The sequence below is a fragment of the Dermacentor albipictus genome, chromosome 10 (assembly GCF_038994185.2).
Source record: "Dermacentor albipictus isolate Rhodes 1998 colony chromosome 10, USDA_Dalb.pri_finalv2, whole genome shotgun sequence".
In the NCBI taxonomy this organism is placed as follows: Eukaryota; Metazoa; Arthropoda; class Arachnida; order Ixodida; family Ixodidae; genus Dermacentor; species Dermacentor albipictus.
Window position 1 is genome coordinate 38,846,793 of NC_091830.1, and position 12,708 is coordinate 38,859,500.

Consider the following 12,708-nt stretch of genomic DNA (forward strand, 5'->3'; position numbering starts at 1 on the left):
AAAACAAAGGTGAAACTAGCAGCCATGCGTGTAGCTATGCAATGGAGTCAATAGTTTGCTTTCGCCATGCTCTTAAGAAGATAACGGAAAACATTTTATGGCAAATCCATAAATGGCACTTCGCCTGTGAACGCTCATATTGCTTCTATATTAACGCAGCGATGCGGACGGATTTGAAATGTAATTGGTTTCAGAATACTCTGCGTCCGTTATACTTAAAGCAGTTCTTTTGACTCCTAAGTAAGCTAGCGTCTTATATGACATTACATAAATCGCAGAAACCTGACTACACTTACCACCGCTTGCATTTTTCAGACACTTGTTGGCAACTGCTCCTCTTACGTGGACTTCTCCGTACTGACGTAAGTGTTATGCCCTAACGCTGAACTCAGCAGTGCTTGTTTATTAGTTTTTTTATTGCCGATAGCACCGAGTGCGATGTCTGTGTTATCAATTAGACTATAAAACATTCCTGTCATATGAAAATGAAAGCCTGTACCTTCCAACACCTCTAAACCAGCTAGGCGGCAGACCTTTCTCATCGGGCCCTACCTTCGTAATATGGCCTGACATATTCAGCTGCAAAAGGCCACAAATGTGCTGCGGCGATTTCTGAAATCATGAGTTACATGATCATTCGTGGGACAGTATAGTTCCTCAGACTGTCCAAAAACTTAAGCGTGCCAACTGTTGTTCTAAGAGCATCTTTGCTCGAGTGCAATCATTGACGTAAGAATAGGGAGCTCACTGAGCTTGCTGCGCGAACTTCAGGTCTAATGCAGTGTTATTTTCTATTCGAATACAATGATACGAGTAAATATGAAATAGTTGAACTGCTTTGCACCTGATAGAAGACAATAAATAACTAACATATATTTCAGATTGAAAATAGTGTCTACGTGTTTAGAACTTCGCGCGGCCCAATAAACCGCTGAAATACGTGTGCCTCCATCGGGGCACCAATTCTTTCTGTTCATTCGAAATTTAGTTTCTCCATGTTAATTGCACGTTCCGAACCATGGAAAGGGAACAGCTACTTAACAGTATAAATATTTTCAATTCTTCATGGATTATTGTCAAACACATACATTGATACTGTGTGTTCAATTTTTTCTGGAGCGTAATAAATCAGAACGTTAACTATTTTTTGGGGGGCTGGAATATTTAGAAGGTATCTATCCAGGTACATGAGATACATTCCCTAAGTCAAAACAGAATGATAGAATTGAACTTGATACAACGCGACCTACCGACACAGGGAGGAAGCGCCAAGCCGTTAGCTTTCAAGCGTCTTCCACTAAAACGCTGCACAATTATTCTTAAAACTAGCAGTAGCTGTGGAATCGGAGATTTGAATAGTTTTGAAATATCTCTGAAGGGCCTATCTCCTGGTGAGTGCATTACCCGTCACCTCTGTTTGAGCATTTGTTTTACACTATTCTTGCACCGCACTCAGGCGAATTGACAACAGGCAGAGACGGCTTGCACTCCTCATGCAGTGTTCTTGCAGTTGTCCAGGTGGCGCTTGGTACGTTTGCTATCGGTGCTCTGTCACAATGAATTGAAATAAAATCGTAGCAAGGAAATTGCAGCGGTTCCATGTGAGAAACGAGCAGCAATACGGATGGATTATTTCTTCAACTATAAAGTAATGGACTACCTAGTGACCGAGTAGATTTTGCTGGCGTGCTAACAAAATATCGTTTTACTCATCGGTCATTTGTCTGATATTGTTTCGGCACAACTCAATTAGAGAGAATTTATTAACACCTAGTTATGTTAAATGTGCAAATAAAGTAATGGAGCCTCCTATGAATAGAGATCCAGCATGTCCCCTTGCAGCATGACATTGTACGTAATTAAAAGGTATCACTATCTTTCTTTTTTTTTCAAGTACGCAGTGGTTACGTGAACTAAACTAGGCAGCTCTTCAAGGAATCGTCTATTTTTAACGAGGCACTTGCAGCAACCCTAAATAGAAAGCAAGAGCTCCGCTCCCGCGATTGCGCGTGAATTGGAGAATTTGGTAAAAAATGGCAGCAAATAAAACAAGTACAAGAAAATAAATTAAACTGTAGCAGCTTTTAACGGACCAGATCTCTATATCTCCAGAAGCATCACGTGCTCTGCTTATTAAAAGAAGCGCACTTTGCTTAAAGCAATCAGGTTCTGTGCTGTGGGAATGGAACTGTCCATTGTCCAGCGGAATTCAACAGCAGTTCGCACAATGTAGCATTAGCGATTTTTCATTATCAGGAGTGCCATGCTTCGATACTTCTACAAAAAGTGCGTAGCAGGTGTTATTTCATATGCATGACATTGTAGACTTTCATTTTCTGTGCATTCTGCCTAATATTTTTCAAGTTCTACAACGCAGCTCTAGGAAATATTTTTTACATGGCGAAGTCTCAAGAATAAGGATAGGATGCTGCACACATCTGTTTCTATAATAACAGCCTTATGGAATAATGGGCAATCTATGTTTCGTCCTATCGCGTTTCAAAAGCCTTTCGTCACTTCCGTACAATAATTCCAAAGGCAATCAAACTTGTAACCACACAAAGATTACTTATGTTTCATTCTTTGGACCATTTAGTAGACTGAACAGAACCTGTTGTAATGCATTCTTCTTCATTTTCTTAGCCGCATTTTAGCTTGCCCTCGTGGTATTTAAATAAAAGAAATTCTGGTGCTACATGTTTCGCTGCGGCAATATACTGACACGTTTCTTTATTGCAAGGTAAAATATATTTCAGCATGGAAGAGCTAAAGGCCCAGATTACACAAATTTTGACCAACATGGAAATATGTAACCTTATTTAGTAATACCACTAAACAAATTTTGAAACTATTTCCATACCGTATTGCTAATGCACTATATTTTCAAGTCTAATATTTATACCATTACTGAAAAAAATGCCGGGTTACTTACGTGATTCATCCATAGTTCCTGAAGTAGTGCTATGAGTCAGCACCAGGATGGAAACACACGCAAAAAGTTCTCTTGAAAACACCATCGCGAGAACTTCGTATTGCTGGATGAATACTGTCAACATTCACCATGGTATGCTACTTATACATATTCCAGCACGGCCTTTCTTCGCGGTACCTAGAAATGTCAGCAATTGTTATTTAGTAAAGTTCAAGCACCTTTCCCGCACAGAATAGAAAGAGTAAACAAAAAGTCAAAAAGAAGAAGTGCGCACAGCAGTGCGCCAAAACAAAGAATAAAATACAGTTTCTCCGAATGGGTGACGCTCTGACGGTTACAGCAAGGTCTTGGCGTTGGAATTGAATTTCGTGGGCTCGGTTCTTAATATGTGCGGGTGCAACTAGCTACGACACAAAATACGCGAGTCGCCGAAATTTCTGGCACACTGAGACGTGTAGGCTCTGTATTGTTCTGTATTGTGTATAGTTCTGTATTACCACAGTGTAGGTTCTGCACTAACTTCGCACAAGCATTGCTAACCAGCCCGTAAAGAGCCACGACATTATAATTACATTGCTTCCTGATCTGAGCACTGTTATTTCTTTACACTTTTGATATTCAGAAATCTGAGAAAACCTAGTATCGAAGGCGTACGAGCTGCTGTTTGTGCGCTATCACAAAATTCGACAAAATGCAGAGGCTATTTACCTAAAGACGTAAGACCTTGTATGAGTAGCATCAGTGATTTTCTGTTCTAGCAAATAACCCGCTTATCGGCATGGAACAGCATATAACTGAAAGGCACCTAAATATAGGCGGAGCTCCACGTCACCGATGCCGACGGTGAAAATTGGCGTGCAATGCAAATAAAAAAGAGACATTCGTGACCAATCGGCCCTGCTGTAACCAATATGATGGCTTACTTCAGAAGTTTTGTTCTCAGGAAAGAATTAGCATGGCTTGCAGTGCATTGTTTGCTTTGAAAATATTCAGATTTGACTCTTGCGGAAAAAAATCTCGCTGACTTAGCTATATGCTTTAGTTTAGCTGGCAAAGCTGGAGTGGCTCTTTGTAGCATGTGGCTTCAAAAGCTTTCTGCTTGTTTTATTTTCTGGTAATGTGTTCGTCACGACATTGACTCAGTTTTCCACGTAATATTTCTATCACTATTAAACTGCAAGTAACAAAGTCGCAGTTGTTTTATCAGAAATACGCATGGTGTATGCAGCAGCTACGAGCTAAGCTAGAAAATGAGTCTGTTGCGTTCATTCGTTTTATCTTAATATTTTGAAGCATAGCATGGCGCAACGCTATAAAATATTATCTCGAGATACCTGCTAACTTCCATATAATAATAATTTCTTTTAAGCTAATGTTTGAAGTTCTCGGCCACTACCATTTTTCCGAATCGAAGGACAAATGCTACATAGCGAAAGTTCCTTCCCAGACACAAAAATCTGAACAATAATTCACACATAGTCACACAAATTCAGTTTCTTGACATAAACACCATATGAATATCTGGATCATGCAATTTCCCATTGAAAAGAAAAGTGGATCAGTGCCTTTTAGCTTAGCTGTGCCTTCTAGCTTAGCCATCCATGAATGCATTGCATTCAATGGCGCATACAGGTGCCGGTAGTGGCAATATTATGGCGTTACAGTACCTCAGGCGCGCCATGTGCACTTGGCTTTTTTTGTGCGTTCATTTTTGGTAAGTGTCACCAAACATACAGAGGGTCAGATGTTCCACCAAACTGCGTCGCGACGATGGTAAGCACAGACGACAGCACTGACGTTTGAGCAAAGGATTTTGTACACTAAGCTTTAACGTGCTGACTCAAATGCGACTAAGGTCATTGCGACCGACTTAGTTCAGTACAACCGAACGAAAATTTACGGAAGTGTCAGTTGCCCAGCTGCAGTATAATAATGGCTTTCCAAAAAGTGTAGACGTGGTAAATGTCAGTCGCTACGTTCTGCATTTCTTGGAATGCAAATTCGTACTGCATTAGTCACCTTTCTGCATGTCATTGAGGCCGCCACACCGGATGTACATCACCTTGCATGTGAATGGGAAGTACCAAAGCATTCCGAAAGCAAAAATGCGCCTTAAGGTGGTGACATCGTGGGAGAACTGGGTCCCTCGTGGGCTAACGTAAATAAGACACCCAACACTCTACGGGGTTTATAATCAAACATTTACACTTTTCAGTAATAGTTATCGATCTCCTCCACAGCGATTGAACTTTTCTCTTCTTGAGTCCTCACGAATTACGCTGGACGGTTTGATGTTGAGTCGTCATGAAACACCGCCGATGTTGCGTAATTTTTGGGCTAGATTTGGCATAATATAGTTCAAGAAAATAAATGTTGTTGGTTGGTCCTCGGTGCATTTTTTCGTAAGTGCTCATATTCACAGAGCAATTGAACTTTGATTAGATTCGCAATTGGTCGTGTCGCGTTTTCTTTTCTGAAAAGCTGCTAAAGAAATGCAAGATCATTCTTACCTGCTAAGATGAAGAGAAGCGTTGCGAGTACATCTAGGGTGGGCATATTCTGCCACTCAATGGTGGAAAGCCCCTACCATGAAATCAGTCTTCATTAGCTTGGTGGTTCGGAGAGGACTAGTCGGTCGCAAGAAAACTACATGCACTTTTAGACTGCATAACTTTGTTTCGGCACTACTGATAAGCTTCCATTTACGGTGAGCCTAAGCGTAGCCTTAACGATCCTGTCTGTCAAAGCTTGTGACGGTCACGTAGGTCACGGAAGAATTTTTACCCTCACCGGGGACTCTGGCGACAGTAACTACTGTTTGCAAACAGAATCGTGTGTCCACTGAAACGTGGTATTCCATGTTTTTTTTTTTCATTTCGCTCCTATGAAATTTTCTCACGTGTTAAAAGAAATTCTTAAAAAAACTTTCGTTGTTTCTTGTGAACATGAGAATTAGTATGTGTATATTGGAGCACTGGGGTAGTTTTTCGCGCGAGAATACCGATCGCAGTGGGGCTCAATAGAGTAAAAATATGCAGGAACCGTTATCTTAATATGGAACACTTGTTTTTGTGGTCGATGTCCACAATTTTCCGCAAGGGAGCCATGGTTATTCCCAACCAGATGACCTCACGTCAAACCGAGGATTCATTATCCCAGTAGCTCACGCTAAAAGAAGGTTGGATGGTAAAAAGCCGAAAAGAGCTTCCAATGCTGCATCACGAGCAGTACCCAGGTGAATTAGAATATCAACCTGATACAACATATACTGGGAACAGAATAAATTACGTAATAGAGCCCGCATTCGCGGAAATTTGGTTGTGCTAGAACGTTTCGCAAGAATGAACGTCGGTAAATTATTAGGTCGGATATATACATAATAGAGATAGTAGCCGGCCAGCGGCAAAAAGCACTTGCCTATCAATTGTTTTTGGTGCATTCAACCCCAAGGTGACATCATTGAGAAAACCAGCTCATTTTTGTGGATTTTTAACTTGTGAAGTGTTGACAGGTTTTAGGTAAGTTTTCCCCTAGCGGAAATGAACCATAACCCGTTCTAGAACAGGCAGTTTGCCATAACGGCAGAAAAACGGCTTTCTCAGTGTGCAGCTTTCTGCATATGCACGTGGTAAGCCAACTGATAATTTTCAATCTACTCAAAACATGCAACAGGGCACCAAATTTCTACCAACTACACGAAATGGGGATAAAATGGGGAAGAAATGGGGATAGAAGTTAATGGAGAATACCTTAGTAACTTGCGATTCGCTGATGATATTGCCTTGCTTAGTAACTCAGGGGACCAACTGCAATGCATGCTCACCGACCTCGAGAGGCAAAGCAGAAGAGTGGGTCTAAAAATTAATCTGCAGAAAACTAAAGTAATGTATAACAGTCTCGGAAGAGAACAGCAATTTACCATAGGCAGCGAGGCACTGGAAGTCGTAAGGGAATACATCTACTTAGGGCAGGTAGTGACTGCGGATCCGGATCATGAGACGGAAATAATCAGAAGAATAAGAATGGGCTGGGGTGCGTTTGGCAGGCATTCTCAGATAATGAACAGCAGGTTGCCATTATCCCTCAAGAGAAAAGTGTATAATAGCTGTGTCTTACCAGTACTCACCTACGGGGTAGAAAACTGGTGGCTTAAGAAAAGGATTCTACTCAAATTGAGGACGACGCAACGAGCTATGGAAAGAAGAATGATAGGTGTAACGTTAAGGGATAGGAAAAGAGCAGATTGGGTGAGGGAACAAACGCGAGTTAATGACATCTTAGCTGAAATCAAGAAAAAGAATTGGGCATGGGCAGGACATGTAATGAGGAGGGAAGATAACCGATGGTCATTAAGGGTTACGGACTGGATTCTAAGGGAAGGGAAGCGTAGCAGGGGGCGGCAGAAAGTTAGGTGGGCGGATGAGATTAAGAAGTTTGCAGGGACGGCATGGCCACAATTAGTACATGACCGGGGTTGTTGGAGAAATATGGGAGAGGCCTTTGCCCTGCAGTGGGCGTGACTAGGCTGATGATGATGATGATGACATCGATGATGCTAATTTTTATTGTGAATATTTACCACAGGAGAAATCGGGAACTTGAAAACCTTTGCACTTTGACTTCAGAAGATGTCGGGTAAGTCGAGACCACTGAATATGGTGCAGGTTTTACAAAGAATTCAGAGCTAGAGACAGGCACGCGAGATATAGGAATTGGGGACAAAGCTTCCCTTTTAATATGAGCTAAAGAAAAGCCATTCTTAAGTGTTGAAAGAGCATAAGTGTCTTCAATGTGCAGCTCTGCATAGTTCGTTATCGAATGGTACTATCAAAGAGGAATTTAACTGCTAAGAATCTCACTGACGTATTACCCTAATACTGGGGCAATAAGATGAACGGAATACAGTGGTTTACAAAGCAAGAACTGTTTACGGTCCCAAAACGTCCGTCAGCACTTCTTGCCTCTCGCGCGTAATTGGTTTGTTCTTGTTGGTGTAATATCTTTAACTATCATGAATAATTTAGGGTAATAAATATGAGCCGGACAGCAGGCGGAAAATAACTGACGAATTCATGGGTCTATCACAACTTTATTGTTTCCTTATGCTCGCAGAGGTGATTACTGTTTTTTAAGGCGAGCCAAACTTGAATTCATTGCATTCAAAGGGGCATCGAGGTGTCGGTCCTGGTAATTTTATCGCGTTACAGTAACTCAGGTGCACCACGTGGACTTGGCTTCTTTGTATGTTTCTTTTTGGTTAGTGTCACCAAACAGACACACGGGAAGATGTCCCACACAACTGCGTCGCAAAGATGGAATGCAGGGAAGACAGCGGTGACGTTTGCGCAGAGGATTTTGGAGACTAAGCTTCAACGTACTGACGCAAATGAGACAAAGGTCATTGCGAGCGACTGAGCCCAGTGCGACCGAACGAACATTAACATAAGTGTTAGTTGGGCAGGTGCGGTATATGATGGCCTCCCAAAAGGCGTAGCCGCGGTAAATGTCAATCGTTGCGTTTCGCATTTTTGGTACGCAAATTCACACTGCATTAGTCACCTTTCTGCATGTCGCGGAGGGTGCTACTCCCGATGTATAGGACCTTGTGTGTGAATGCGAAGTACCAAAGCATTCAGAAAGAAAAAAACACGGCTTAAAATGGTGACATCGTGGGAGAACCGGGTCCGTTGTGGGCTAACGGAAATGAGACACCTAACTAACTAAGGGATTATGATCACAGATTCCCACTTTTCAGTAGTAGTTATCGATTCCTCCTAACGCGATTAAACCTTTCTCTCCTTGAGTCGTTATGAATTACTCTGGACGGCCAATAAACACAACGATGCTAGATAATTCTTGAAAAGTTCTGCACAATATACTTCAAGAAAAAAGATGTTGTAGGTTGGTCCCTAGTGCATTTTTTCATCAGTGCTCATATTCACAGAGCAATTGAACTTTGATTAAGATGGCAGTTTGTCTTGTCGCGTTTTCGTTTCTGAAAAAGAACTGTTACACCACATGCAAGTAAATTGCTAGCTTCAGATGTTAAAAGAAGCGTTACGAGTGCATCAAGAGCGGGCGCATTCAGCTTTCCAATTGTAGAGAGCCCTGCCATGTGATCAGGCTACTGAAAGGTACTTACCGGGCGTTTAAAGACCTTTCCCCTTTTGCCATGTTTTATCGACCTCTATCGCTGCAGCCACAACCACAGGGTGGCGATTGTTTGTCGATCTGTCTGTTTTTCTCAGAGATGTAGACGATACTTTTCTCAGAAGTATGATTCAACTGAGACTGTCTTGCATAGCACATGCCTCCAGACCCTTGTGTTTCAAGGGCTCTGAGGAGGCAGTAGTGCTCTAGGATATATTATATAACCTTATATAATTTACACACCGTATCACTGTTTTTAAATGCATCTTAATGTTCATAGCACACGTCATAAGCCATCGCCATATTCTTATTATACAAATTTTACGCACTTTAGCGCGGCCATTTTTAAAGCCCTTCTACAGCCACGTCACACCAACTTCATAGAACTCATGTTTGCACTGCGAACTCATTACCACGGACGTGGCGTTCTTTGGCCATACTTGGCCCTTGCGCCATAAGACATCAAACATTCATTCATTTCCCCTTAACCCACCTTAGTTTTTGTTCACCCTACTCCGCCTTAAGTCACATTGGATTAACTTGTTCGACATCTACCTCGTCCTAATTCCCACTAAATATGCATAACTCTTATTATTTAACGTTTAATATCATTTACTGCCTTCTGTATTACTAGGGAGGTCGTACAAGATGCTGATGACATCACCTCCTCCCCACTGGCTGCGCTGTCAGGAGCCCCTCGATGCACGCACTAGCCCAGACGTTTACTTAGCCAAATGGCTACGTCGTAACGTGTGCGATGACGCAAGCAGTAGGCACACCTTTAGTGCGCCATAACCGTGGATCCGCCATGACGTCTCTGAGGCCCGGGATAGATTCCCGCCTAGTCCCAAATCCACAAATTCGGCTTCTCCAATGCACCATATTACTTTTGGTAGAAGCACTTCAATGAAAGCAAAATACAAACAACATTTTGACCCACTTGTGTCCTCGGTGCCTCTTACTGGTTGTGTAAAGATGGGAGAATGCAATTTATGTCTTTGTAAGCGCTTTATTTTTGTTTCTAACGTGAGACGATCCAAGAGGTACTTAAATGAAATGCTTGGTTGGTCTTTTACTGAAAACGCTATCGCATACGAAGTCGCAACAGCAGCTTGCTTCGTTAACCTTTTAACTTGGGCGCCCGCATCTCGCCGAGTAGGCGTAGTGGGAGGTGACACAAACATCTACACAGCTGCGGTGGGGTTTGAGCAAACACGAAGAATAGCCTCGAGGATAGCGTGCAGCATTCGGGCTGAGAAGCATTTGAGTTGTACAACGGGCTTACACGTCACAAATGCAGTTTAGTGCTTACACAAAAGACGTGCCCCAACGCTTATATTTGGAGGTGCAATTCCTCATGTCTATGCAAGGTGCATAAAGGCACTCAATTATAAGTGTTTCACTTCGTATTTCTACGGACTTAAATCCTTATCAGTAATTACACCAGCAAAGCAAGACCAATAATGTGTCGGTATTAAGACTAAGCTTTTATGGCTGTGGACAATTTCGAATGTGTAGCAGTGTGGACCATGTACATGGTTCTAGGAATAAGGAAGTCATTCTCATGCAAGGTCATGTCATGCATTGCCGCAAGCACTGTCTCAACATGCATCATATCAACAAAGAGTATAAACAGCGTTATCGTGCGACCTAAACGCTACATTGTACCAGAATCAATGTAACTGGTAGCCCTATCAAAGCAACTATACACATGAGAAGCTTCGAGCCACCAATTTCGAGGAGATGGGTGGTTCCCGTAATTTATATAATCTGATTTTGTACACTGGCTAGTTCAGTTGGTAAGTGTTGTCAACAATTGAAAGCTAAAAATTTAAGGATATATATTATTGTGCTCAATCTTCGAAATACATTTTATTTATCATAGGATTGCCTAGCGCCAACACGTGTCGTGAAAAGAATACCAAAGTTCGCTCACTGGACCTTTGGCGTAAACTGCGTCATGTACCACGTCAGGCAAACACTTGGATACTTGTAACATCCGGGTATTGTGCTCGGATTCTCGGGATGTGAGGCATGGAATTTTATATGGTTCTTGAGGTTGTAAAATGTTTCATTCATTTCGTTTTCTCTTCGCTTCACTAGTCCGCGAACACGTTTTAAATGTTGACACGCCTGCAATGAACGCAAAGCACTTGCTTTAATACACGGACTATTCTACATACATAATCAAAATGACTACAATAGTAGACATCCAAGCACCCAGATTCTGACATTGGTCATGCAACAATGAAATAGTGAATGGTAATTGCAGTGTTTAGGCACCTATTCATGGTGGGAACAAAAGGCGCCTGCACATAGGCCGCTTGCGTTGGTAGTCAAGTCAAAAAGGGTGATTCTGGCGTATCGGTGGCGCATGCTTTTAACCCTCGTGAAATGCAGAAAGAACAGAAACCAAAATTTTCATTTACGTCACAGCCTCCACCGATTACTATAACAGCAGCGTGGTCCAAAGATCGTAAAGGATCGAGATCGATTTCCACGAAGGAAAAGCTATTTTATAGCAGTTGAAGTGTAACACCTGTATACCCATACGATCGTATTTTTCTTTGAAATGTCTTTTTGTTAGTATCTTCAAGTCCATTCACTACAAAAGAAAACTTTCAAGTATACCACAGAAAAGAGTGCAAGGTATATATGGAGGCAATCGAATCTATCGGCTTTTTTTTCACGCAAGTATTTCATGCCGGGATTCACCAAAAGATGATGTAGACCCGTGAGCAAAAGTATGGGAACCACGAATTCCATGCCCAAACTTATTTTCTCTTCTGTCTGTGAATTAAACTTGGAACTAAAGAAGGCAGCCCAAACTTCGCATTACCAATTTTCTAGTGCACTTCTGAGTTTCCTTTTATGAATGTTAATTACGTATAAATTTTGTTTTTCAGTAAACCTCTGGTCCATATACTTTGCTCATCGGTGTACGTACGCAACGCAATCAACATCACGCTCACTGGTTGCAATTCGCGCGAGATTGCACTACTCTGCCATTTTGTGAGAAGAAAGCTGCACGATGGGAGAACGCTACCAGATTCACCAGATTGTGTACCAGATGGTGTTGCCGTCCGGGCATCATTAAAGCCACTGAGCCACCAGAAACATTTTCTCTTTGCCGCCCCACCACCTATTGTCCAATCACCTTACGCGTTCAAACGCCATCATAAATTGCACACGCCGCGATGAAGTGGACTCATAGATAACACAGAACGGGGTCATCATCACGCATCTGGTCTGTCGTCTTAAGCTAATTTTGTTACGGAAGAAGGGAGAAAATATAATAACGCTAACAATAGGCCAGTTTCACTATTATCGATATTTGAAAACGCTTGAAGAAGGTAACTTTGGCAAGATTGCCTAGCTTTTGAAATACGGATGAGATAACATATACTGCACAAATTACCCTCATTAAAAAGTGTTCAACAGAACTCGCTCTACTAAAACATAAGAAGTTCGTGTTCTAATGCTTCTGAGAAACAACATTTGGCCCTGAGAATCTCTGTAGATACTACAAAAGCCGTCGATAGTCTAACTGCTATCTATGTTTCTATAGCTGGTTACTCAAATAACTAGAAAAGAATGGATTTTGTCTGAAACTCCTAGCCCTCCTC

At 41.9% G+C, this 12,708-nt stretch overlaps 1 protein-coding gene and 1 long non-coding RNA gene across 8 annotated transcripts in view; one reads left to right on the forward strand and one right to left on the reverse strand.

The window, feature by feature from the left end:
- Positions 1–12,708, forward strand: part of LOC135911875 (uncharacterized) — a 351,642-nt gene that overhangs the window by 253,236 nt on the left and 85,698 nt on the right. The window lies entirely within an intron of this gene.
- LOC135911874 (uncharacterized) overlaps positions 1–12,708 on the reverse strand; it is a 186,367-nt gene that overhangs the window by 55,082 nt on the left and 118,577 nt on the right. For 5 of the 7 annotated variants that reach the window (XM_070527428.1, XM_070527429.1, XM_070527425.1 and 2 more), the window contains 2 exons: positions 11,024–11,215; positions 2,933–3,109 (listed from right to left, as the gene is read on the reverse strand). The exons of 1 other annotated variant lie outside the window; for it this stretch is intronic. In XM_070527428.1, the coding sequence (XP_070383529.1) occupies positions 2,933–3,056 (124 nt within the window). In that variant the 5' untranslated portion in view covers positions 3,057–3,109; positions 11,024–11,215. The remainder of the gene's footprint in view (positions 1–2,932; positions 3,110–11,023; positions 11,216–12,708) is intronic. One more of the 7 variants, XM_065444205.2, reaches the window with a different exon arrangement.